Below are 24,616 nucleotides of genomic sequence, written 5' to 3' on the forward strand. Positions count from 1 at the left end.
CGCTCTGATCTTTATGAACAGGACATGAGGTAGTCTGAGGCACTGATATGCCGCCAGCCTGAACTCAATTATCCAGATCAATTATGATCCCTCCTATTAGATTTCATATCAAATGCACGAGTGTCACGTTTGATGTCACATTGCAGCATCACCAGGCCAGAAGGCCACTGGCTGTTATGTTCCCAAATCTGCCCAGTAACCAGTAACCACAGACATCTCAAGGCCTACACCATATTAACATACAGAGGCAACAAGCGACCACAGTTTGAGTCTATGTTTCAGAACTGTAAGTGTGATTCTACTGGATGTTTTGACAAGAGACCACAGCATGTGAACGTCTGATAGCATGATACCACTGGATATTTTTAAAAGGTGACTTCGGGGCAATTTACATCTTTGTTTAAGGTGAACATAACACGTTTGAATCCAAGAAATAATGTTTTCCTAACCCTAACCAAGTGGGTTGTGTGCCTAGATTTAACCTGAGCATACGCATTGCATTATGAAAAGTGAAACTTGGAGATGGAACCCGGTTTTGCAGGAATATGCTTTGGCAACATTTATTCTGTCAACTGGGTTGCCCAAATCTTTCAAGTGCAACTTAATTTTGTCCTGGTTTGAGAGGAAGTGGACAAAAACATAAAAGGGGCATCATTTGTATGTGGTGTTTTTCTAAACATAATGGAGTGGGTTTTGTGCCTTAACCTAACCAGAGCATGAGCAAAGCATTGAGACAACAGGAAACATGTAAACTGCACCTACCAAAACAATAGAACTAACACATTTAGAGACAACGTTTTAACTCATCTGTGGCTTTGCAGAAACACACTATGGCACCATTTATTCCAGTAATGGGGTGGCCTTTAATTGGTTGCAGCTGACCATAGCCTATAGAAACAAATATCAGCCTAGATTTTATGCAAATCTGTAAGACACAAAAAATATTTGATGTTGATTTATTTATTTCAGTTTGTCAAGCACCTGGAGCTACTCCAAGGAACTCCTTTTGTTGATTTTGGAGGCCCCTGTGGAAATAAAAGTGCTAGTGTTTCTACAGTTAGAACCATAAAATATAATGTCAAAAATAAAACTATATCAAGAAAAATCTCCTCCTGCTTCTTTTTAAACTGGCTAACATTAATGCTCACTGTAACTTTGCCTGGGAAAAGTTGGCTGTACCAGTGCAACCAGTGTAAAAGCTTAGCCTGGAGCCCTGCAAATATTTAAACCCTTCATGCTTTAGTAATACATTAAATACAGCAGAGGAGGTAAAACAATGGTCAGATAGTGTGATCACACAGACACGCCCTTCATAATGAAAAACTAAACTCTTTAATGGAGCATAGCAAGTAGATTTTATCAGAGCAGGCCCACTGATCTCCAAATAAAAAGACACAAATAGAAAGTGCTGCTGTCAAATAATTGCTGAATAGCCAACAGTGATCCTTAGGACAAACACATTTTTCATTTCGCTGTCATGTCTGCAAAACTGAGATTAGCTAACACATTTTTTCTCCAAATTAAATTCATACAGTACACTACAGTATACAAACCCAGCATGATGCTGCCTTGTACCCATAAAAACAAAAAAACACTCTCTCATGCTCTCTCAAACTCAAAACGTAAAAACCTCTCAGTCCGACTCTGATACTGAAAAAGAGGCTCATGGAATCAAGGTGACGGCGTTAGTATTCGTCTAAGTTATCAGCTTTGGGGATGGACAGGCCTCGGTCCTTCAGGACCTGCATTTTGACTTTCTCCGTCTCCTGTTTGGCTTGCTGCTGCAACCGCTGCTCCTCCAGGATCTCTTCGATGGAGACCTGCTGCAGGAGTGTGTCGCAGGGCTTATCCACATCCTGCAGAGACAGGGACGACATTTCATCTGTCACTCGTTTCTAACAAACTGCAAAACCTATGTATACCTATATATGGTTAAATTATTAATTGAGTCAAATTGCTTCTTTTGTCTAAACAGTCCAAAAACCCAGACTCTTCATTTACCCTCTTACAAGATGAGACCTGTTGATCAGTTGTATTGAGTCTTCTCCGTTTCACACTAATGACATTAGCAGCGACTCAAGTTTCTGTCCTGTTTAAAATGCAGACTGATCACCAACACAAGAATATTTTTCCTCATACAGTACACCAACATTTCCCTGTTGATATTTACACTGAATGAATATTGTTCATAAATCTGTCTAAATCTGTGATAGTGAGCACGTCTCCAATGCTGAGATAATCCATCCCACCTCCCAGGTGTGGCATATCAAGATGCTGATTAGCATCGGCATGAATATTGCACAGGCGTGCCTTAGGCTGGCCACTGTAAAATGTTCAGTTTTATCACACAGCTCAATGCCACAGATGTTGCAAGTTTTGAGGGAGCGTGCAGTTGGCATGCCGACTGCAGGAATGTCCACCAGAGCTGTTGCCCGTGAACTGAATGTTCATTTCTCTACCATAAGCCGTCTCCAAAGGCATTTCAGACAATTTGGCAGTACATCAAACAGCCACATCCAACTGGCCTCACAACCGCAGACACCGTGAAACCACATCAGCCCAGGACCTCCACATGCAGCATGTTCACCTCCAGGATCGTCTGAGACCAGCCACCCGGACAGCTGCTGCAACAATCGGTCTGCATAACCAAAGACTTTCTGCACAAACTGTCAGAAACCATCTCAGGGAAGCTCATCTGCATGCTTGTCGTCCTCATCGGGGTCTCTACCTGACAGCAGTTCGTCGTAACCGATTTGAGTGGACAAATGCTCACATTCGATGGCGTCTGGCACATTGGAGAGGTGCTCTCTTCACTGATGAATCCTGGTTTTCACTGTTCAGGGCAGATGGCAGACAGCGTGTGTGGCATTGTGTGGGTGAGCGGTTTGCTGATGTCACCGTTGTGGATCGAGTGGCCCGTGGTGGCGGTGGGGTTATGGTATGGGCAGGCATTTGTTATGGACAACGAACACAGGTGTATTTTATTGATGGCATTTTGAAATTTACACAGAGATACCGTGACGAGATCCTGAGGCCCACTGTTGTGCCATTCATCCACGACCATCACCTCATGTTGCAGTATGATAGTGCACGGCCGCATGTTGCAAGGATCTGTTCATAATTCCTGGAAGCTGAAAACATCCCAGTTCTTGCATGGCCAGCATACTCACCGGACATGTCACCCACTGAGCATGTTTGGGATGCTCTAGATCGGTGTACACGACAGCCTGTTCCAGTTCCTGCCAATATCCAGCAACTTTGCACAGCCATTGAAGAGGAGTGGACCAACATTCCACAGGCCACCATCAACAACCCGATCAACTCTACGCGAAGGAGATGTGTTGCACTGCGTAAGGCAATGGTGGTCACACCAGTCAGGTAAAACTGCACATTTCAGAGTGGCCTTTTATTGTGTCCAGCCTAAGGCAGACCTGTGCAATATTCATGTTGTCTAATCTTTGATCTCAGCTCACGAAAAATGTGAGCAAAAAGTGTTGCGTTTATATTTTTGTTCAGTGTAGCCATTTAGCCACTGTTGACAAATGTGATGAGCCAATATCTCACTCTAAGGTGTCTGAAAATAAACCAGTCCTTTGTAGCCACAAACTTAGCCTACATACACAATGAATCTCCTCCCAAGTCAACTATCTAAAACAGAAATCAATAAACAAATTAGAAATTAATTCATGATTAAATGTAATTGAAATGTCCAATTATCAAGCTGCTGCAAACCTCTCCTGCCACAAAATGTGTCAGCATGATCCGGACTCTGAGCTTGACAAGAGTGCATTCATGTGTTGTGTTGGTCTTTAAGATGAAACACACCATCATGTGCCATGATGCCAACAAGTTCTATGCAACAATTCTTTGACGACTAAATTAGATGTTACACTCGTCATACATAATATCCTCTGCGGCAGTAGAGGCTGCGCTGCTGTCAAAAAAGCAGATATGCGACTGGATGCATAATGCATATTTATAGAGTGAGATATGGAGTCTGGGTGTGTGAGTCACGTTTGCAGGCCTAGAGGGTCGTATACTGTCACTGTAATGTGCCTGAACAAATTCTAAATCATTAGAGCAGAGGTTATCAACCTTCATTACCCCCCAGGAAAATCAAGCTAGTGGTCACAACCTCCACCCCCCCACCAGCTCTGGGGCATTATTCCATGAGAAATAAACAAAAAAAGAAAGTGAGAAAACATTCCTATATCTGTCCCTTTATCCGGTTATGAGACCAACCCTCCATCCAACTTTCATGAGAGTCTGTTCAGTTGTTTTTGTGTAATCCTTCTGACAAACTGACCAACCAAACACAGATATAAACAATTACATGATACATGTAATGCAAATTCTATTCCCCAGTCTTAAATATGCATCTAGCAATCCTTGGAAATTAACTTGCGCCCCCCCCCCCCCCCCCCAGTTTAAACCCACAGCATTAGAGAAACAGGATGATGGAGGTAAAGTGGCTAAATAGCTTATAACTTAGTGTGCCCAAGCTAGAATCTCGATAATAATAAATTATAACAATAAATAAAAAATAATAACAATAAATATAAACTCATCTGCAGTTTGTTGAACCCTGACTTGTGTCATGTTGGTTAACTTATATCATCCCAACACACACACACACCACACACACACACACATAAAGGAAGGATGGTCCTACTTACTATCTCTCCGAGCAGCACCACATTCTCCCCCCTCACAATGAATATTCCTCTGGGGATGTCTCCGAATTTCTTCCCCACGTGGATGCGCTCAACTGTCTGGTGGAAAACTAAATTGGCTGGGGAGGGACAAGAGGAGCAGGCTGGGTAAATAAAAAGCAATGTCATACGGAAATGAGACTGATCGGGAAAAAAATGGTGCGAATGATTTAAATGTTATGACTGAGCCTTCGTGGAGCTAGGTGGCATTATTTGTCTTGTGTCTCGCACCTGTAGTTGTGTGAATAAGTGGGAGACAATTAAACGAGTTTTACCGAACTGATCAATGCTTCTGAGGTAACCGATCAGTGTTCTGCCATCTCGGAGCAGCACCAGATGTTTCTCTGCAGGACACAGACATGTTAGATCACAGCATTACAGGTCACAAGTGATCCAGTTTGTGTCACACACACGATGCCACATCTTGAAACGATTTTCCACCAAGCCATCTGAATGTTCGAGGGAGCGGACCCTCCTCTCCGACTTACTGTCGATGTCGTCAATGAGGCTTGCCGTCCCTGGTACGTAGTTCATCTTGGGCTGCTGTTTATAAGTATGTTTATTATCTTAATGTAACGTCAAGCCATGAATGTTTCAAAATATGTTTCTTTTGAGAAGACCACAGGAAGTGTCTTTATACATGCCTGGGATAAACTTCCTGTTAACCCTTTTGGCGCCGCAATCTTAAAAAAGAAAAAAAGTCTTTATTTTTTTTAGGGCCGATACATTAAGGATGCATTTACAGATCAAGTTAATATCAAAATATGGTTAGTTTTTCAATAATAAAATAATTATTAACGTTGAAAATAAAAATAAGATGTTGATTCAGCTGTATGACGTTTTTCCAATTGGCTACTGACGCACATGCGCGCCGAAGATCGTTAGTGACAGTTTCGGAACAACTCGAAACCTTTTTGCCAGTGTAGTCACAGCGTTATCTACATGCAGTTATATTTTTCATCAAATTGCACCATGGTAGTAGACTGCAGTAGACCGCACAATTTCCCAGCTTCATGCAGTATGAGCAAAATTACAGCAGATCCTAGCGACCAGTAAAGAAGTTCGTGGTACCAGAACTAAGTACCAGAGTAAGACCTCTGTGGTTTTACTCCAGCTCCCCGTTAAAGAGACAGGGCAGGATTCTCCGGGCTCGGTGTCATTCAATGATTTCCTGATTCCGATCAAGCGATCTCCACTTCTGTGGGAAAACGGCAGCACTGTTGTTAACAGTTTGGACCAACTGACCGCTCACACACGCAGCGTTAGTCTTGTTAAAGGTTTGTTTCTTTACAATGGCAGATGACAGGACGGCTGCCCGGGAAAGCGCTTAGCTGGTGCACCATCATCAAATGCAGTCCAATCTAAAATCTGGCTGGCCCTCGACTTGCAACTCGGAAAATAATATCGAGAATTGGAAAAACAACATGGTAAGTAGCCGGACACAGCTTGGACATATCTCCTGGGCTTGCCCGCTGCCTATGAGTGTGTTTAACATCTGAAAACGACCAGAGTTTGCTCAGAGAAGTATTTTTATCCAGCTAGCTTGCGTAACGTGAGAGCTCTCTCACGCTAGCTCGACGGAGCTAGCTGCTATTATGTAATAGTTGCTGCTATACTGCTAGTTCAGCTGTTGCCCGAGTTTGTGACCTTCTATCTTGATTTTGACAGCACCGCTAATAGCACCAGAATAAAATGCACGTTTTAACAATAACGTATATTTCCTCAAATATTCAAGTTGGCCTGTTTCCGGTTAGCTTTGGAGCATTTATCTGTTTTGATCGAAAGTGGTTCAGCGAGCACTACATGAGTCGGTGCCTTTGTTTACTTTGTTGCTGCATTTTTCCTGGCAAGTCGGTGACGTGTGAAACATGTGCTTTATGATCGGCTGTGTTGGCTCGTACATAGGTCCGCTCAGATTATAAATAAAGCCACTCTTGGCGCTTAAGGACAGATGCGTCCTCTTTAAATAACTCCCCTGTGTGATGTTGTGTGTTCACAGGATGCTCCTCAGTATCCAGGCTACCCCTCACACTACTGGTACCCCCAGTCTCATTCCACAGGACACTATGCAAATACCTATCCATCTGGATCAGATGTTCAGCCACAGTACAATCCACAGGTACAGCTCATGACGCAACATAACCTGGCCCTCTAAGTCCAAAGGTGTACATTAGGAGTAAATCTACTCATTGTGCTAAGTCCCTTAAGTGCTTTCACCTTTCACTCTCATTTTCTCAGTCGGCTACTTTGTCTGAACAGTTACATCACAGCGATGTGGATATTTACACACAAACTGTTAACCCTCTCTCTTGTGCTCTCTGTAGGTAATGCCTGCAGGTTATCCAAATGGCCACGGTGTCTACAGCCCAGCGCAGAATCAATACTCAACAAGTGGTTTCCACCCATCCAACCCGTTCTACTGCGCTGACCCTCAGAGACCGTCTCCAGGCCCGTATCCTAACCAGGGCTGCCCAGCTGAGCAGAGCAGCGGGCCGTCTGGGCAGCCGCACTCTCAACATCAGCATCAACATCATCACTATCCTGGTCCACACTGTCAAGGAGTGAGTTCACAATGATACAACATCACAGTTAATTGTCCTGGAATTTAAAAATAAGTTGCCTTTTTTTTTCCAAAACAAAATTACTCTCACACCCAAAAGAAAGTAAACATCTTTGAGAGTACTACATATATCTGTCCTGCCTCTGCTCTCAGGGTCCCGGATATCCTGCTGGACCGTACCCTCACTATAGTGAAAGTGGTCATGCGATGCCTCCAACCCCGCCGTACCCCACAGGTCAGGCTCTCCACCCGAATCCCCAGGCTGAAGCGTGGGCGCACTCTGGTGCGTATGCGCCCTCACAGCAGCAGTGGCAGCCAGGTCAGCAGCCACCACAGAGCCACTACGTCCGTCCTGCTCACCCTCCAGCATGGCCAGGGACCGGGACTGGCGCTCCACCACCTTACCAACCCAAGGTACAAGTCTGCAGCAGTTTAGATGTGGCTTTAATTTTCAAAAGACTTCTAATTGTTAATCAATTGAGGTAAATGCAAAGTGATGCTCATATAAGACATAATTAAACAGGTTCTCAGGAAATCTTGGTTTGATGTGAATTTAATTATCAAGAAATATCTGGGCACATGTCTGGTCAGTTTGTACAACATCTGATTTTGGCAGTGACATTATCAGCTGTACAAAAAAAAGACATCAACATTATTTTAAGAATTTGAATTTTGGATGCTCATACATTGAGTACATAAATAAGACTAAGAGCTTCTGAATGTTGGAGTTGCAGAGTCATTGAGGTCACATCCAGGAGATAATTTCAGTAAACATGAGTAAAATACAGGCTTTCCTCATCGTGTGTGTGTGTGCTACACATACATAAACACGACGAGGTAATTTTTAATCATGAGGTCCCCTGGTAATACTAGTCCCATACGAATAGGGTTTAGATGTCAAACACCAAAGTACTGAGGTTCACTACAGCATGAGCCCTATTCTTACAGGACTAGTATTAGCAGGGGACCTCATGTGATTTAGAAATTACCACCCGTTATTTGTGCTTTGTATGGAGCATTCACACGGGCTAAGCGAAGTCTGTATTTTACTCATATCTATTGACATAATGTCCTTGATATGATGTTCAGGTTCTGTCTAACGTCAGCCTTTAGAAGCTGAGCGCCACATTATTGATATAGTTTGAGCTTGTTTTGCCCACTTTCTGCATGTGTTTGAAGCATTTGCCGCTCATTTACAACAACTAAAATATGGTTGTAAAATTGCTTTGTGTTGTTATAGGACCAGCAGCAGCAACGTCCCCCACCCGTGGGACCTAAACCCAGACCAGCCCCATCCCCGAACCCCCCTAATGGAAAGCCTGCTGAGATAAGTTCACCTCCCCAAATGTACAACAGAACCGGGAGAGGTGATCCCTCACAAGGTGAGCCCCCGCCCTCGGCCCCAGCCCCAGCTCAAGCTCCGGCTCAGTCTCAGCCCCTGAGCCAGAACCCCGGCTTAGCCAGGGTCCAAGAGGTCATGGCCAGGGTGCTGCTGCTTCAGGAAGATGTTGACGAGTTTGTTGGCAAAAAGTCAGACAAGAATTATCGATGTCTGGAGGAACTGCTGACCAAAGAGCTGCTGGTGCTGGACTCTGTGGAGACTCAGGGACTGGAGGCCATCCGGCAAGCCCGAAAGGAGGCAGTACAGAGGATCCAGGCCATTCTGGACCAGCTGGAGAAGAAAGCCTTCTGAACTGGACTTGTTTATTGGTTTGTGGATCACTAAGTCTAGCTGTTTTCTTCTTCCAGATCTTCCATGGACACAGTGAGGGTCTATTCTTGTTCCTCTGAGCTGTGTTATCAAAGGTTTCATTCCAACACTCTGATTATAAAATGCCTACAGTAAGTGGCGTGGACTCAAGAACAAGATAGAGCAACTGACTGGTGCATGGAGTCAACTTCTCTAAAGTGTAATTATGCTGGTATAAGACATATGGTGGGATTAGATGTGCAGACTGATGGCTGTACATATCATAAGTGACTCTCGGCCTCAGCGAGAGAGTGTGCTGACTCCACAAAGTGACACTCTCTGTTAGCTCATCTTTTACGTCATGCCTTTGCCAGCATAATGCAGGGCAGAGTCACTGGAAGACAAATTTATTTAGTGCCACATTACGTCTCCTCTCCAACCTGTGATTCAGATTCTCATCATGCTGTCCCTCAGGAGCGCGGGTCGGTTTTAGTCCGATCCTTCGTCTTACAACACGTGCAGTTCGTTAGCCGTCTACTAATACATTTCACAGTCCATGTGCATGATCAGGATGTAGCCCCCGAAACAGTTAGTTGCCCATAGCCACTTACGTCTCCATGTGTCTGCAGGAATAGGTGCAATGTTTTCCCTTCTCAAGTTGTGCTCCCTGCCCTGCATGCACTTAATACAGTCACGACATCTCCAAGCTCAGAATTGGACCTAGAATGTAGCAGATTAGTGAAAACCCCCTAAAGATTGCTGTCCCCATTATTCCATCTTTTGGATGAATTGCTTCCTAATTGCGGACCTAGAATCAGACCTACATATGAATGCCATGTATTTCACTCTAGGAACTACTGTTACTGCAGTTACGTAGGAACAAGTTTAAGAATTACTTGAAAAGCTATTGAACATTTCTTTCTATCCCTTTTTTGAATACTTAGAATATATATAGGACTAAGGAAGTGAATTGTATTCTCTGAATTAAGTGTTCAGTGAGTCGCTGCAAAGGATATAGGTGAGCTTGTGTTTTAAAGGAACAGTTCCCCACAAAATCCAAAAACTTCACAGCGCACTTGTAGTGCTATTTATCCATCTAGATTGTGTGTGTTGCCGAGTTTTGGAGATATCTGCTGCCTCTGGAATATAATCAAAGTAGATGGCACTTGGTTTGTTGTACTTTTTTGACTCAACAGCAATTTCTCTTTCTAGAAATCATGACCCGGTTCCTCAAGATAATACCAAGACCTTGTTGTGAGCAGTTTCATGTCAGAACAATTTTCTTTCTACTGAACCAGACCCGCCTAACATATCATTGCACAGACAGAAACATGCATCTACTCATGAACAAAGACAGGGTGGGGTGTAAAAGGGCAGAGACAAGCTCAGCTCAAGCTCAGTCTGAGCATTGCAGCCTCGGGGCGCTGAAGCTTGAAACACAAAAGCTGAACCTTTCTGTTTGGGTTCATTTCGGCTCCAGACAACCACTGGTTACCAGTTTCCAAACTCTAGCTGAGCATGTCCATATGTATTGACATATTTGTGACACTTTGTCACCTCTTCTCTTCTCTCTTTCCTCCCCCACGTTCCTCCACACATGCCACGTTTGTTTACTACTGTGGTCATGGCAACACTCAGAATAGCTCTATACTGTCCCCCTGAGGACTGAGTCTGAGTAGATGGCTTGCTTTCCTCTGCTCTGTGATGCAGAAGGAAAATAGTTCTGATGTGAAACAGCTCACAACAAGGTCTGTGGATTGTCTTGAGTAACCAGGTCATGATATCTCGAAAGAGACACTGCAGTTGAGTTTTTCAAATGTGCGTTTCTTTTTTTTTTTTGAAACAATCAGACATCCCTTCAGCCGATATCTCCAAAATGTGTCAGCTCACAGTGAAACAGTTTAGATAAATGGCCCCTCAGGCAAGAGGAAAGGAGCAGTTTTGATTTGGTGGTGAATTGTCCCATTTAACACTTTCAGTCATGTTTTGTGCTGACGGTGATGGTTGCAGCCCTCAGATCACTTGTTTACTTTGGACCTTTCTGTTTCCTGAAGCACTAACATGCTTGTTCAAATCCAGATTTGCACCCCGATCCATTTTCTTGTATAGAGCAAGTCTTTTTTTTTTTTTTTCCAATCATTCTTGATGTGTTGATTTAGAAAAAAAAAAGAGTGCCATATATCAGGGGATGGTTTTATATGAATAGGAAAAAAATAAATAAAAATAAGATCACAAGCTTTGCATGAAAAAAGAAACCGTCATCTGTCACGTGTTCATTTTCCTGTGCTGGTAAGTTTCTGTTAAAATGGAGCACAACTGTACAGTCTCAGATGTAATGCATGTTTCCAACACAAGATGGGAATCTTTGCCTGATAAATATTGAAATTATTACAAGTGAAAAAACAGAAGAGAAATAATTAAATGTCAGTATATTTTTTAAATCTGTGATCAACTGAATTGTTTTTTTTTACAGTTAAGAGAGCACATAGAATATTAACTCAATATGGATAACGGCTATAAATAATTCAATTCTATTAAAAAAAACCCTGTTTTTAAGATTTGAAGAATGAGAGAAAATTTCTTGTTTTGTTTCTTACAAGTGGAAACGGCTGCACGGCCTCACAAACCCTACATCTGCTGGGCAGCATTCAGATCTTTAAATAGAGAGCTATTTTGATGCAAAAGCATAACACGGGCCTCTGAAGGCTGGTGGCACATGGGTTAGATTTAATTTGAGGGTCAAATGGCCTGACAGCACTTACTGTTGGTCTCCCTGCAGTGAGTAAATCTGAGGTGAAGAAGCCTGAGACGGTCATTCATGTTACCCAGCTTGACACAGCGGTTCCAGACTCGGTAGACATTTTTCAGAACTTTTTTTTGGTTTTATTTAACTAAATTGCAATAAACTGCAGCTACTTTTTTGTTCTTCTTCTTTTTTGATTTTTTTTTTTAGTGGAAAAGAGCTTGCCTTATGAGTTAAGAAAATTGCTGTATCACCTCTGACATTTGCCTCAACCCCAAACAGAATAAGCAATGTCCTATACAGCCAAACTTCCTGCGTCCTGGAACGATAAACCTCCTCCTCGTAAAGTGGAAATTGACCTGAGCTCACCTGGTTTGGCAGTGTTTGAGTTGGAAAGACTCTTGTTCACTGGCAAAGCCATCGTTAGCCATGCAGACGAAGTGTGGCCAAGGCTTTACATCGGTGACCAGTAAGTAACTTACTTCTCTCTTTTGAGAAAAAAAACAGGTAGTATAACCTTGTAACCCTCCTTTGTGCACGCTTCTTTCCAAATGTTGTGACTGAGAGAGTGAATGTAGCCTTTACGCAAATATTACCCAAGTCTAGACTTTGATTTAGTCCACATATGTGAAAGAGGAACTGAGAGCATTAATCAGATTTATGTGCTGAATGAGTAACTTGAGATCGGACGCGTTGCGTTCCACATTGCGTAAACTACAGCTCAGCTATGTGAGAGTTTCCACTTAGGGGGGGCATGAAAGCAAGTCTCATGTTTCCTGACATTCTTACTCGCATGTCTGAGATTACTTTTCTAGATATCAATCCATCACTGCGAAATGAGCTGCATGCAAATGGTTCAACAGGAAACACACACAGACTCGTTGGTGTGTTTTCAGAGAAAGTGCAGAGAACCGGGCTGATCTATCCATGCATGGAATCACTCACATCCTGAATGCAGCTCACAGTAAACGCAGAGGGCAGCCAGATGTCTATGCGGCCATGAGGATCACCTACATGGGCATAGAGGCTCATGACTCCTGCACGTTTGACATGAGCGTCAACTTCCAGGTAGCAGCCGACTTCATCCACGGCGCTCTCCTCAGAGGAGGTGAGAAAAGGGGAGGAAAACTTTATCTAATGATTAAATTAGGTGTCTGCTTAGAAATAATGTTTTTTTTTCCTGATTCTTAGGCAAAGTGTTGGTGCACTGTCATGTAGGAGTGAGCCGCTCTGCCACCCTGGTCCTGGCTTACCTGATGCTGAAGCAGAACCTGACCCTCGTAGAGGCGATTTGTGCCGTGAAAGACAACCGGGGCGTTATCCCCAATCGAGGTTTCCTCCGACAGCTCATCAAACTGGATGGCCAGCTCTTTGGAACACACTGAACCCTGTTTAATAGCATCACCGGTCAGGTTTCATGGGTCCAGAACAAATGGAAAAGTGTGACAAAGATAGCTCGAGCACTGTACAACAGAGGTTTTCAAACAGGGATGTGGGCCTCACCAGGGGGTTCAAAACAGCTTTCGGGAGGTTATATAATATTCGAGAATGTTTCCAGACCTTCTTAAAGCTTAAGATGTCCCTAAAATGAAATCTAGAAATCATTATCTAGTCACCCCAATGCCGATGAAAAGTCAACTGAAGTTTTGTATTCCACAAAATTTTGGAGTAAAACAGCATTGCATCGTTCCCCTGAACAACTGGAGTAGATGGTGGCTTGATTCATAATGTTAAAAAAGCAAAAAAAAAAAAAAGACTCCATACAGCACCCGATGTAAACCAAATCTCCTGGAGCCCCAAGATCCAAAACTGTTTTGGAAAGACACTATTTACACTTGAGCAAAGAGGGTGTAAAGAAATGTTGTCTCAAATCAGTTTGGGTTCTCAGGCCTCCCAGAGGACTTGGATTGGGCCAGACAAGCTGTATGAGGCTTTTTTATATTCAGATTGCTGTGGTGGTGCTGGCAGTAAATTTCCTCACATAAAGTGGTGGGCAAACAAAAAGGGCCTAAACAGACCGGCGTTTCTGGCTGACAATCCAAGGGGCGCTGAGGTTCACAATGAGGGTGAGAGCCACCTGTGTGCCGATCCCCACCATTTTTAAGCCTCCACAAAAAGGGTGTCATCACACCCTGATTGGCTGGGAGGAAAATGCCCCAAGCTGCCTCCACTCCTCAATTAGGAGTCGGTCTCCCCACCTGGGCACAGGTGATCTGAATCCCCTGCAATAAGACACGAGGAAAAAACAACACAAACAAAGAGAAATAGCAAGTCTCAATCAAACTATTGGAGTGCTACATTGATACGAGAATACTGTCAGGTGGTTTTGTTGTGAGGCTCCAAAAATGTTTAGTGGACTTCACTTGCAGGGACTTTCCATCATCATAGGGGGGGTGAGTAGGTCAAGGTTGATTACTATTACAACACTGGGAATGTGTTTAATAACAACGAGCTGGTTATACAGAAGCTCAAAGACAAAAACTAAAGAGAGTCTGATGTTTGAATCTGTGAATTCTACTCTGTTGGGCTGCTGTGTGACAGTTATGCCAGAAAACTGCAGGACATATTGAAAGAACCTCAATTTCTATTCATTCACAAAATGTATAAGCTCGAGCATTTTTAACGACTCAGAAGGGATTCCAAGGACCTATGGGAGCCCTGGTTACATCTCTGTGTGTGATTTGGTCAAAGAGAGAGTTCAGAGATTCAGTAGTTTTGGGGAATTTTGCTCTTGTCTCAGTGCTTTAAGAACTTTTTTTTTTTTAAGTTTGAAGAATATTTGGCCTATCTTGACTCAGTTGTTGAATGTCTGTGATCAGATAGCAAAATCATGATCCCGTCCAGGAATTGCCGCTAACTGAGAGAGTGAGGGGGCTCCTTTATGTAAGCTTTTTTTAAGGAGAGGCTGACAGGCTCAGACTTTGAAAACCATCTGTTCTACGATGTTATAAAAAGTATAAACACTGATTTTGTTGTATGGGTGCTCTTTGTGCTGTTATTTCCTTAAAAGGGACTTTTATTGCATTATGTTATTACCATAAACTTGAATGTAATAATATGCCCTGAATATTCTGGTGATTTGTACATGTTAAAGTTATTTAGGTTACTGTAAAAATGTATATACAGTTGTATTAAACGGTGTATTACTTTAGAATACACACAACTGGCTGGAGACAGTAAATATCACTAGCATGTTTCTGAACTCGTTGGTGAAGCAAACAGTATCCACTTGAATTTTTAAATTTGTCCTGTGCAGTCTGAGCTCGATGCCATGGTTAGATAGTAATCATTACACAGAACAAATGCAGGGGCAAAGCAAATAAGAGGCTGATACAGAGAATAAACAAAGCCAAAGTTCAGTTGCTGTGATCTGTTTTATAAAACAGTAAATCTCCCCTGTCCTCTCAGTGCTTCGCTGGATGTATCGTGAACCAGAAGAAGGTGAGTGGTCGTTTTTAAAAAGATGCTTTAGCAGTAAATGTGATCTTCAAGTTAAACCACTCTGATATAACTGTTCTCCCTGGATTTAGAAAATCTTTACAAAATTGTTTTGTAATGGTAAATCTAAATTCTTTAGACCATATTTGCTTTTTTAATCCTTTTTAAAGGTTGAGTAGGTGTGTTGTAATATTAGGAAATCTATTCACTGTGCATTAAATATTAACATCTCATAGAAAAAAAAGGAGAGAAAATGCATTGAGTTTAAAGGCTCTCTCAAATATGAAAACTGAGTCATTTTCTACTCATCCCCATGCATTTGGGTGAGGTTTCTTGTCCACAAAACATTTATGTGGGACTTGTTCTAAAAGCGTTGGCACACACTGAATATGAGGTGGGTGCACAAGCTCGAGTGTGCATCAAGGGTTTCGTTTTTTTTCTTTACATTTTAAAACCAGGTCCAAGCTTCTTCAGTTGTTACAGAGAATGCTGCAAAGCTGTTTTGCAGAGAAGATCCCAAATGTTTTTGTGGACTATGAAACTCCTCCTGACTTTCCATCGACGAGTAGATAATGCCCCCCCCCCCCCTTTTTTCTTGACTACGTAGGTGTACTTTTGATCTGAGTTCAGGGATGTGTGGCATCAGCTACACTAAACTAGAACTGCCCACTTCAAATATGATTTATAAAGCATTTGTCAATACCAGCATTTCAAAGTGCTTCACAACAAACAAACACACGTTAATAAAAGACTAAAGTTAGAGCCAGGAACAAAACTGCGACGATGAAAAGATAAAAAAGCAGTGGGTACATTTAGATGGAGCTGTGCAAGGTGTTATAAATCAAACACATTAAAGAAACAATAAACCTAAATTCAAACAGAAGGAGAATCAAACTGATAAATTCAGGTAGAAAAATATTGGTAACAGCAAACATTTTGCAACCAAGATGAATAATTAACTTTTAACCTTTTTGTCGTAGCTCACGATGATGCGTGCAGCCCTGTGTATCTGGATCTTGTCGGCAGTGATCTGCGTGGGTAGAGGTCATGTCATCGTCAAACACCAGGCAGAGCAGGACACTGCAGCTGACAGCAGGGACAACACTGTCTCTCTGGTGAACGCAGCAAACAAAGAGTTTGTCTTCCATCTGTACAGGAAGTTAGCGGCTCATGCTGACTCGCAAGGCAAGAATATCTTTTACTCCCCGTTTAGTGTGTCCACTGCCTTGGCTGCCTTGTCTGTAGGAGCTCGGGGGGAGACCCACCGGCAGCTTTTCAGCGGTCTCGGTTACAACAACACCCTGCTGACACAGGAAAATGTAAACCAGGCCTTTCAGATGCTCCTCGAAAGGGCAAATGAGACAACTCGTGACTTCATCAGCTCGGGGACCGCTGTATTCATAGACAACAAATTCAAGCCGCGGCCTGAGTTCCTGGAGGCCTTGAGGCAGTCCTACCTTGCAGATGGGTTCAGCGTTGACTTCACCAAAACCACAGACAGTGAAAATACCATCAATGAGTATGTGAAGGAGAAGACCAACGGGAAGATAGACAAGCTGGTCAGCAATCTGGATCCAAACACAGTCATGTATCTCATCAGTTACATCTACTTCAAAGGTAAAAGGTTGCACAAAGTGAAATGCAATTTGTTAGCTCTGTTTGATGTTAAACCTTTGAAGATTACAAATATAAGATTTTAAGATATAAAAGTAACCACTGACTGCGGCCAACTGAAGCTGCCATTAGCCTATTAGCTTAGTTAGCCCTGCAGACTGGGAGTTTGAAGCGCTTGGTGACGTGTTGGTGTTTAGGCTAAAAATAATCTTGTTTTTAAAGTGTTTTGGGGTTTGCTTGAAGGAACATGTACTGTTCAGTTAATTTTTGCATGTTAAATTCTTTTATATTGCAGTTTTATGTATCTACCATGAGTTGTGCTTTGATTCTGCTCGTCTCCATCAACAGGAAAGTGGGCGAACCCCTTTGATCCCCAGCTCACCAAGGAGGACATGTTCAACGTGGATGTGAACACCCAGGTTCAATGTCGCTTCACTGATTCAGAGGGGGATTTGGTTTGCAATACTTAGGCATCATCACAAATCCTTCATGTCGAAATAATTGTGTTTCAGGTTCCAGTCCAGATGATGAATATGGAGGAGGAACTTCATTCTTATTACGACCAGGGGATTAACACAACAGTCCTCCACCTCCCCTTCAACAGCTCCTACTCCATGCTGCTGTTGCTGCCAGACAACATGGCAATGCTGGAGAATGAGATTTCCAGAGGTCATGTCACCAAATGGTTAAAATGGATGAGGCCCAGGTTGGGAGAATCTAAAATCATCCTTAGGTTCTTGGTTTCTAATATCAAAGTTTTGTATTAACTACTCGGCTATGCACGTTCCTTTCAATCACTGTATGTTTGTCTATTCTTTCAGGACATATAATTTATACGTTCCAAAGTTCTCCATTAAGAACTCCTACTCACTGAATGATGTGTTGACTGGAATGGGAATGACTGACATGTTTGGTGATCGTGCAGACTTAAGCGGCATTTTAGAGGGGCAAAAACTGGCAGTCTCCGAGGTAAGGATAACATATTGTATTGCACACACGCATTTCATTCTCTATATTCCATCCTCACTCTGCCTGCGTTTCTCTGTAGGTTGTGCACCAGGCTACTTTGGATGTCGACGAGGCTGGAGCCACTGCTGCAGCTGCCACTGGTATCGGCATCATGCTTCTCTCTTACCGCCACGTCCCTGTCTTGAAATTCAATCGTCCATTTATGGTCATCATCACTGAACATAACACAGAAAACATACTCTTCATGGGCAAGATTCTGAACCCAAAGATGGAATAAACACTTTTGTGTTTACAGAAGCACAGCTGTTGCATCACATATAAAGTTCTCAGAAAAACCCTGGTCCTGTGATCTCATGCTTTATTATTACATTACAGTTTCAGTGTTTTATTAGTTGTTGTTTTTTTCATTTTGAGTAAATGGATAAACTATTGTCAACAGGTGTCAGTATGACAAAGATAATATTTTATAACTGATACACAAGATTAATTGAAGTGTTATTTTATTAACACTTTATTTGATCCTGTAACAACTTTTCCTTCTCTTCTTAAATATTCGACCTAGCTAACACTGAGTCATCTCAGCAGTAAAACATTGATATATTCCCTTTAGTAGATATGACTGAACAGCTTTGTGTACTGGCCCTTTTTTCTGAGCTGTTGTGTAATATAAGTGTGTTGTTGATACAGGTTGTTTCATGACAAAACTGAAATGTTATTTCAGCCTGAATGTAACGCTATGTAGTGTGTACAGTATGACCAACTGTTTATTCAATACTTAAATCAAACAGCCAAGGGCAACTGCATTGGCGCTGGTGTTAGTTATTGATTAGTTAATTCAAAATAAAGCAGCCCAGCACAAGTCTAAATAAATACTTTTAGCGTTTGTTCCAAACAGAAGTCCCATATTCCTTGTGTAGTTGGTGTAACAGCTTTAATTATGTATATATTTAATATTATAAAATTAAAAAATATGATAAAGTAGCAATGTATACGTTTTCTGAACCAATCAGGAGAGGGGGAGGAACTGCACCAGTAATTACAACACTTTGGATATTCCAATGCAGTGCATTTTCAATTATTCCAAATTGGAGTGATGAGTACTATAGTACATGCTTTGTGTTCAACCATAGTATTAGTTTAATCTGTTTTGAGAATGGTTATATCATTTCCTTCATTTATTTTGAGGTGTTCAACTTACTGCAGTCTAATCGTCTGACTGTAGGTGGCAGCAAAGCGCCGCGTCGAGTCGACTTGGCTAAAATGATTAGTTCCCACGAAGAAGAACTATGCCGTGGTTTGATTGGATGGCTCGGAAATTGTTTCAGACATGGCCGAAACAGCAGGAGAGGGAGCGAAAGGAGGACCATTTTTTCACAAAGAGAGAATAAAATACAGCCCCGAGGAAGAGGCCAGACTGGAAAGGCAGCATTTCTGGAGAATAATCGATGCTTTTAGATTTTACAGGTATAATATCGATGTTTGAAATAAAAACCCGAGTCAGGCAACGTCAGTTTGTTCCAGGTTACTATGTTAGCGAATATAACTAGCAAAAGACAGATAGCGGTAAGTCAGTTTGGAGGGAAAACTGCTCAGTGAGATAACGTTATCTCATCTTTATTCAAGCGTTGATGAATACTTCCTAATGTTCAGTCACCTTTTATCTATTCCGCTTCGTGTGGCATGTATTAGCTAATCATGTGACTTTAGCTCCATTCATGTCATATCGCCACCCTTTCCACCCCTAACACACTCACAAGAACTAAAGAGAGAAATGTTGTTTGTATTTTGCTGTATTCTCACTTGAAGATGATACAGATAGTATAGGAACCATTTAGAACAGAGTGATCTGTGTTACGGGGGCTTCCTGCGCATTTTCCATATCAAAACGACATTTCTCCAGCCTAGTATCTTGCCGGAGGATTTAGTTCAAATGCTGAAAGAGTGCATTGTTATTCAGTTTTTGCCTTGTAACTTTAAATAATTGTATACTTTCAACTCCCCACACAGAACGGAGAACAAAGGAGCAGAAGAACTGAAGTCCATTGACTTTGATTCCGCAATAGAATAGTTTTTAACAAATGAAGAGAACTAAAGTCAAAAAGAATCTAGTAGTCATGCATTATAAGAATCACGTGTTGGAAAAAGTGGAATAATTGAGCTATAATAGCATCTGTACAGTCTAGTTTATTCACTTTGACCTTGAAAATGACGTTGAAGGTGTTGATAAATGTGTGTTTACTTACTTTGCGCTTTCGTAGTTATCATAACAATCAATATATCAGTTGGTCGGTACCGGCTTATCAAAGACATATAGGTATCCGCGGAAATTTTGTTGAGTATTTGGCACTATTCATTATTTTTAAATGGAATATAAAGCTAAAAAGATGCTTGGCATAGGTTTTTGTTATTAAATACCCAGTGAAATGTAATGTTTAAAGTGCATGTGCTTAACTGTAAAATATCCTGCTACTATTATGTCTGTATCTGTAGTGTTGGATAACCACATTTGAGAGGTCTTGCAGAAAATGTATGTTTATGTATATATGTTACGTGTATGTAGAATATCATAATTTCTTTATCGTATTTTTACAGCCCAGTAAAAAAAAATCCAGTATTGGTTTGGCTCTAGTCTCAGAAGACTATGTCCTGTTATAAGGCAGTTATACCACTAAAATCAAATTCCTCAAAATTCCAAACAATTCCTTGCTGTGTGGTAAGCTTGTTTATCCCTGTATGGATGCCTGACTTGAACTGTTTTGTCTGTTCTTGTCAGGGTCCATGTTGGGGAGCAGGTCAAGCGTGCTGAGCGTCAGTTTCTGAGCCTGCCGCAGCGCCACCAGGATTTGCTGCCAAATGTCTTGTCCAACCTCTCTCGGATCAGCCAGTGTGCGGACCACAACCAGGAGTTACTACAGGCCATTGTTCATAACAGCCTCCACATGTTTGAGAACATCGAATATGGCGAGAGGGTAAGGCTCGAATCACACTAGGCAGTCTACTGTATGTAATGGTATACACATTTTTTTTTTTATTCAGTGAGTTTAGCTAAAAATGTTGTGTCTTCATTCACTGTCCAGGAAAATTCGCAGAAAGTGCGCCCATCCACCACGTTTGACATGGACAAGCTGAAGTCCACCATAAAGCAGTTTGTTAGAGACTGGAGCGAGGTGGGCCGGGCTGAGAGGGATTCATGCTACCAGCCCATCATCCATGAGATTCAAAGACTCTTCCCAAGTGACAAATAGTAGGAGACATAGGTTCACCCACACAAACACCTGTATGCATGCCAAGAGAACGAAAGACACATAAAGATATGTGGATACTGAACCATATAGTCACCTTTTACCTGTGCTGTGCTCTCACAACAACTTTTAATGATTGTGACCAATGTGACTTACTACTTGTTTTCTATGTGATATGTGCATTTTGTACATTTTATTATGTCAGTGATGTGTCTAAGGTGAGTGTGCTGGTCCCGGGTGCTGGGCTCGGCCGTCTAGCCTGGGAGATCGCTCGGCTGGGTTATATCTGCCAGGGCAACGAATGGAGCTTCTTCATGCTCTTCTCTTCAAACTTTGTTCTGAATAGGTACATCTCATACTGACACTAACACTCGCGTTAATCCAGCCTTTCTACATAACACCTTTCTAAGCATACATTTCTGCTGGATAGCTTATAATTCTGTGTTTTAAGTACGTGTCAGTGATCGCAAATGAAATCAAAACACATAATTCATTTGTTTGGCAGTACAAGTCTGACCTCATACACCATCAGAATCCATCCATCACTCTAACTGTCCTAATAAATTTGACTGCTCCTTTCAGGTGTGAACAGGTGAACTCTCTGACAGTGTATCCCTGGATCCACCAGTACAGCAACAACAAGAAATCCTCTGACCAAACGCGACCAGTTAGATTTCCTGATGTCAACCCTCAGAGCTTACCACTAGATGCAGACTTCTCCATGGTAGCAGGGGACTTTGTGGAAGTTTACTCTGATCCAGGTCAGTAAAAGCTTTGTGGATCTTCCATCTTTGCTGTTAAGACTGCTTAAAACCTAGAGTTGAAATGTGTCAGTGACGACTTGCGGCAGCTTTGCTTATCCTCCAGGAATTTGCCATTATGCAATTTAGAGAATTAGCATGTTTTTCCCCTTAAATTGTCTGTTATGTCTGTCCCCTCACGCCTTTACTTATATCAGCGGCCTTGCAGTTTTACAACAGGGCCACATAAAAATAACACACACACAAACACACGCACACACACACACACACACACACACAAAAGCATTCTTTAGAAAAAGCCCCAAAAATGTGATCGTTTCTTGCTGTGATAATCACAGAAATCCTTTGTGATTATGTTGGGGCTTTGTTAAGGATACTCATTTTACTTGAGATGATTGTTGACATTAACTATAAAGATTAAATATGAACTTAACAACAACTGCACAAATAAGTCTCCCTACTTCAGACTTCAAGAATGGGTTATCAATCATACAGATGATCTCCATCAGGTGAGACGTGTATGTCATTACATTGTAAGAAGCTCCTTTTTAAGTTAACCCAGAATAAAAGGTTTTATTTTGATGTGAATGTACTGTAAATGATGATAACTGACCACTGGTGCATTGTGTTGGATTAAGGAGAATCTGTTAGCAGAAATGTAATATATATTTCATAATTATGTTCTCAATTGTGTATAATAACCTTACACTAAGTATTGTTTTGTTTTCACTACCTTATTGTCAGCCTTTTATATCTACAGAGGGAGCAGGTCCTCTTCCATGGAGTCCATCATTTTTCTACAGTTGCCAGAATCGACAACCATATATTGGTTCTGTAGAAGGACTTTGTGTTTTTTGCCCTGTTAACATCCACCATAGGGAAGGGTGAGAACAGGAGTAATCACTTGGTTGTAATCTGCAACCACTCCGCTAGATGTTGCTAAGTCCTACACACTGGACCTTTAGTAACCGTCATCAAACTTGATCATGTTTTAATATATTGTCTGTTTCGGACAGAATCCTGGGACTGCGTGGCTACCTGCTTCTTCATTGATACAGCTCATAATGTCATAGAGTATGTTGAGACTATCTGGAAGATTCTGAAGCCCGGTGGAGTGTGGATCAACCTGGGTGAGCCAGCTTTAGGAAACATTTTTTAAAAAAGAGTTAGACCTGTAAGTCCAAGAGAAATATCACAAATATTTTCTAACAGAAATAAATTGGTGTGCCAAACAAAGTTTGTAAGAACACTTTAATGCATTTTTGTAATTAATAAGATGTCAACTTTGCTATTTTTCTCCTTGATGTTCACACTTTGATTTGACAACTTATAGAATATTGACATTTTTTCAGCTAGTTATAATATAATAATGTTAATAAGATCAAACATCAGTGTATTAAAGTGGTTTAAAAGTGATCTTTCGGGTAAACTAACATTAAAGTTTAAATCTTTATTGTCACAGGTCCACTGTTATACCACTTTGAGAACATGGCCAATGAGCTTTCAGTTGAACTGAGCTATGAAGACATTCGGACAGCGATTGTCAAGTCTGGCTTCCACATAGAGGTAAATTAAATTTATTACAATTATTCATGCTCATGTCTTTACATAATGTTTATCATCAGAAACATTGTTCCAGCTGTGAATTAAGTGCATTTATATTTCTCCTGCAGATGGAGAAACAGTCGGTCCAGACCACCTACACGGAGAACGACCACTCGATGTTGAGATACATTTATGACTGTGTCTTCTTTGTGGCACGAAAACCCGCGGATGTGCACTTTAACTGTCAAGATGATGACCAACAACACATTTCTCCACCGGCTGCTAAATCACCACGGCGAGAAGGCACTGACAGCCTTACGTGACAAAACTGGTGAACTCAGGACTATATGAAGATTAAACTGACGAAAAGAAAATGGACACTGGAGAGAAAAAATCAGTGGACGTGAATTTTCTTTTTGCCATATATATTTTTATCATGCATCTCATAGAGAAACGTGCCCTGTTTTGTTTTCTTGGACAGGCTGAGCACTAAACTCAAACCGTAGAATGTAATATGAAATATTGCAGCACTTTGTCATGAATATCATCTGAAAAACATGTAAGAGTGCACTGCATATCTTGATACTGGGGTTGGGTTGCCATTACGAGTATATTTCTTTTAACTGCTGTCTTAATAATTCTCATTTTTATTGACTTAAACTGCCGAACAGTTTGTTTCTGAAACAAATTTGATTTTGAATTCTATTTATTTTTTTCAAATATGCTGCCAACAACTCTCTGTTCAGTTTTCCATTTCTCATCAGTCAAAACTGAAAATGTAATCACAACATGTTTCTGCTTTTACAGTTACAGGTGACTTTCAACAACTTTTTGTTTTTCTAATCACACTTTGGAATAAAGCCACATTTTAAAAATGTTAATCTCAAGAGTTTTATTGTTTTAGGGTTGATACGATTTTAAAAGAAAAATTCTGACAGCCATTATAATTTCTTAATTACACCTGTGTGTTTCCCTCTGTCACATGTCACACATTTTTGCAATTAATAGGGTCTTTTTGCAGCCCAAAAGTTATATTAAAAGAAAGATTGCATGCGAACCCAAATATTCACACTGAAATGTCCTAAAACTGTGTTTATGTTTTCTAATAGGTACACCAGTCAACCCTGTGTGGTCATCCAATAACGTGATATAAATATAACAACTTAAACAGCCCTAATGAAGGACTTAAAGCTTCATTTTGACACCAACAGCACCATATTCTAATAGTTCTTTTTTTAATTGATTCATCCTGCAATGGTAGTTGCTCCTCCTCTATTTTTAAGAGGCAAGCATGATAAAAAAAAAAAAGTAATTGGTTGAAATGATGATCAAATCTCAGTAT

At 41.4% G+C, this 24,616-nt stretch overlaps 5 protein-coding genes across 9 annotated transcripts; 4 read left to right on the forward strand and 1 right to left on the reverse strand.

The window, feature by feature from the left end:
* Window positions 1–990: 990 nt before the first annotated feature.
* On the reverse strand, window positions 991–5,374 carry lsm1 (LSM1, U6 small nuclear RNA associated). The gene is made up of 4 exons (XM_037099436.1): window positions 5,201–5,374; window positions 4,988–5,056; window positions 4,677–4,792; window positions 991–1,856 (listed from the first exon to the last, which is right to left on the reverse strand). Exons 1-4 carry the CDS (start codon window positions 5,244–5,246, stop codon window positions 1,686–1,688), a joined length of 402 nt encoding a protein of 133 aa, XP_036955331.1. The 5' UTR covers window positions 5,247–5,374; the 3' UTR covers window positions 991–1,685.
* A 214-nt stretch (window positions 5,375–5,588) lies between these two features.
* On the forward strand, window positions 5,589–11,403 carry bag4 (BCL2 associated athanogene 4). Its single transcript, XM_037099431.1, has 5 exons — window positions 5,589–6,139; window positions 6,712–6,831; window positions 7,037–7,273; window positions 7,426–7,686; window positions 8,513–11,403. Exons 1-5 carry the CDS (start codon window positions 6,062–6,064, stop codon window positions 8,963–8,965), a joined length of 1,149 nt encoding a protein of 382 aa, XP_036955326.1. The 5' UTR covers window positions 5,589–6,061; the 3' UTR covers window positions 8,966–11,403.
* Window positions 11,404–11,767: 364 nt separating this feature from the next.
* On the forward strand, window positions 11,768–13,468 carry LOC119020202 (dual specificity protein phosphatase 26-like). Its single transcript, XM_037099432.1, has 3 exons — window positions 11,768–12,174; window positions 12,602–12,813; window positions 12,897–13,468. The coding sequence occupies exons 1-3, from the start codon at window positions 11,996–11,998 to the stop codon at window positions 13,088–13,090; spliced, it is 585 nt and encodes a 194-aa protein (XP_036955327.1). The 5' UTR covers window positions 11,768–11,995; the 3' UTR covers window positions 13,091–13,468.
* A 414-nt stretch (window positions 13,469–13,882) lies between these two features.
* LOC119020199 (alpha-1-antitrypsin-like protein CM55-ST) lies at window positions 13,883–18,067 on the forward strand. Of its 3 annotated transcripts, none has more exons than XM_037099424.1 (7): window positions 13,884–14,098; window positions 15,114–15,146; window positions 16,124–16,760; window positions 17,106–17,176; window positions 17,270–17,463; window positions 17,579–17,726; window positions 17,806–18,067. In XM_037099424.1, exons 1-7 carry the CDS (start codon window positions 14,051–14,053, stop codon window positions 18,001–18,003), a joined length of 1,329 nt encoding a protein of 442 aa, XP_036955319.1. In that variant the 5' UTR covers window positions 13,884–14,050; the 3' UTR covers window positions 18,004–18,067. The 3 variants fall into 3 exon arrangements, with proteins under 3 accessions (XP_036955321.1, XP_036955319.1, XP_036955322.1); XM_037099427.1 differs by having other exon boundaries at window positions 13,974–14,098; window positions 15,092–15,146; XM_037099426.1 differs by lacking the exon at window positions 15,114–15,146 and having other exon boundaries at window positions 13,883–14,098.
* A 905-nt stretch (window positions 18,068–18,972) lies between these two features.
* Window positions 18,973–24,155, forward strand: carnmt1 (carnosine N-methyltransferase 1). Of its 3 annotated transcripts, none has more exons than XM_037099428.1 (8): window positions 18,973–19,190; window positions 20,500–20,695; window positions 20,804–20,970; window positions 21,174–21,314; window positions 21,551–21,729; window positions 22,746–22,859; window positions 23,192–23,295; window positions 23,403–24,155. In XM_037099428.1, exons 1-8 carry the CDS (start codon window positions 19,054–19,056, stop codon window positions 23,595–23,597), a joined length of 1,233 nt encoding a protein of 410 aa, XP_036955323.1. In that variant the 5' UTR covers window positions 18,973–19,053; the 3' UTR covers window positions 23,598–24,155. The 3 variants fall into 3 exon arrangements, with proteins under 3 accessions (XP_036955323.1, XP_036955324.1, XP_036955325.1); XM_037099429.1 differs by lacking the exon at window positions 18,973–19,190 and adding an exon at window positions 19,816–19,955; XM_037099430.1 differs by lacking the exon at window positions 18,973–19,190 and adding an exon at window positions 19,898–20,040.
* The last annotated feature ends 461 nt before the right edge of the window (window positions 24,156–24,616 follow it).

The sequence above is a fragment of the Acanthopagrus latus genome, chromosome 5 (assembly GCF_904848185.1).
Source record: "Acanthopagrus latus isolate v.2019 chromosome 5, fAcaLat1.1, whole genome shotgun sequence".
NCBI classification, from domain to species: domain Eukaryota; kingdom Metazoa; phylum Chordata; class Actinopteri; order Spariformes; family Sparidae; genus Acanthopagrus; species Acanthopagrus latus.

What these genes read in the sequence shown, in the direction of transcription:
- lsm1 (XM_037099436.1), bottom strand. Translation starts at nt 5,246, where the DNA reads ATGAACTACGTACCAGGGACGGCAAGCCTCATTGACGACATCGACA. An exon ending in CAGAAGCATTGATCAGTTCG is followed by an intron (nt 4,793 to 4,987) that starts GTAAAACTCGTT and finishes GTCCCTCCCCAG; the next exon opens with CCAATTTAGTTTTCCACCAG. An exon ending in TGGTGCTGCTCGGAGAGATA is followed by an intron (nt 1,857 to 4,676) that starts GTAAGTAGGACC and finishes CTGTCTCTGCAG; the next exon opens with GATGTGGATAAGCCCTGCGA.
- bag4 (XM_037099431.1), top strand. Translation starts at nt 6,062, where the DNA reads ATGCAGTCCAATCTAAAATCTGGCTGGCCCTCGACTTGCAACTCGGAA. An exon ending in AGAATTGGAAAAACAACATG is followed by an intron (nt 6,140 to 6,711) that starts GTAAGTAGCCGG and finishes GTGTGTTCACAG; the next exon opens with GATGCTCCTCAGTATCCAGG. An exon ending in CACCACCTTACCAACCCAAG is followed by an intron (nt 7,687 to 8,512) that starts GTACAAGTCTGC and finishes GTGTTGTTATAG; the next exon opens with GACCAGCAGCAGCAACGTCC.
- LOC119020202 (XM_037099432.1), top strand. Translation starts at nt 11,996, where the DNA reads ATGTCCTATACAGCCAAACTTCCTGCGTCCTGGAACGATAAACCTCCT. An exon ending in AGGCTTTACATCGGTGACCA is followed by an intron (nt 12,175 to 12,601) that starts GTAAGTAACTTA and finishes GTGTGTTTTCAG; the next exon opens with AGAAAGTGCAGAGAACCGGG. An exon ending in CGGCGCTCTCCTCAGAGGAG is followed by an intron (nt 12,814 to 12,896) that starts GTGAGAAAAGGG and finishes CCTGATTCTTAG; the next exon opens with GCAAAGTGTTGGTGCACTGT.
- LOC119020199 (XM_037099424.1), top strand. Translation starts at nt 14,051, where the DNA reads ATGTTTAGTGGACTTCACTTGCAGGGACTTTCCATCATCATAGGGGGG. An exon ending in TTAAAATGGATGAGGCCCAG is followed by an intron (nt 17,464 to 17,578) that starts GTTGGGAGAATC and finishes CTATTCTTTCAG; the next exon opens with GACATATAATTTATACGTTC. An exon ending in AAAAACTGGCAGTCTCCGAG is followed by an intron (nt 17,727 to 17,805) that starts GTAAGGATAACA and finishes GTTTCTCTGTAG; the next exon opens with GTTGTGCACCAGGCTACTTT.
- carnmt1 (XM_037099428.1), top strand. Translation starts at nt 19,054, where the DNA reads ATGGCCGAAACAGCAGGAGAGGGAGCGAAAGGAGGACCATTTTTTCAC. An exon ending in ACATCGAATATGGCGAGAGG is followed by an intron (nt 20,696 to 20,803) that starts GTAAGGCTCGAA and finishes TTCACTGTCCAG; the next exon opens with GAAAATTCGCAGAAAGTGCG. An exon ending in TCAAACTTTGTTCTGAATAG is followed by an intron (nt 21,315 to 21,550) that starts GTACATCTCATA and finishes TGCTCCTTTCAG; the next exon opens with GTGTGAACAGGTGAACTCTC.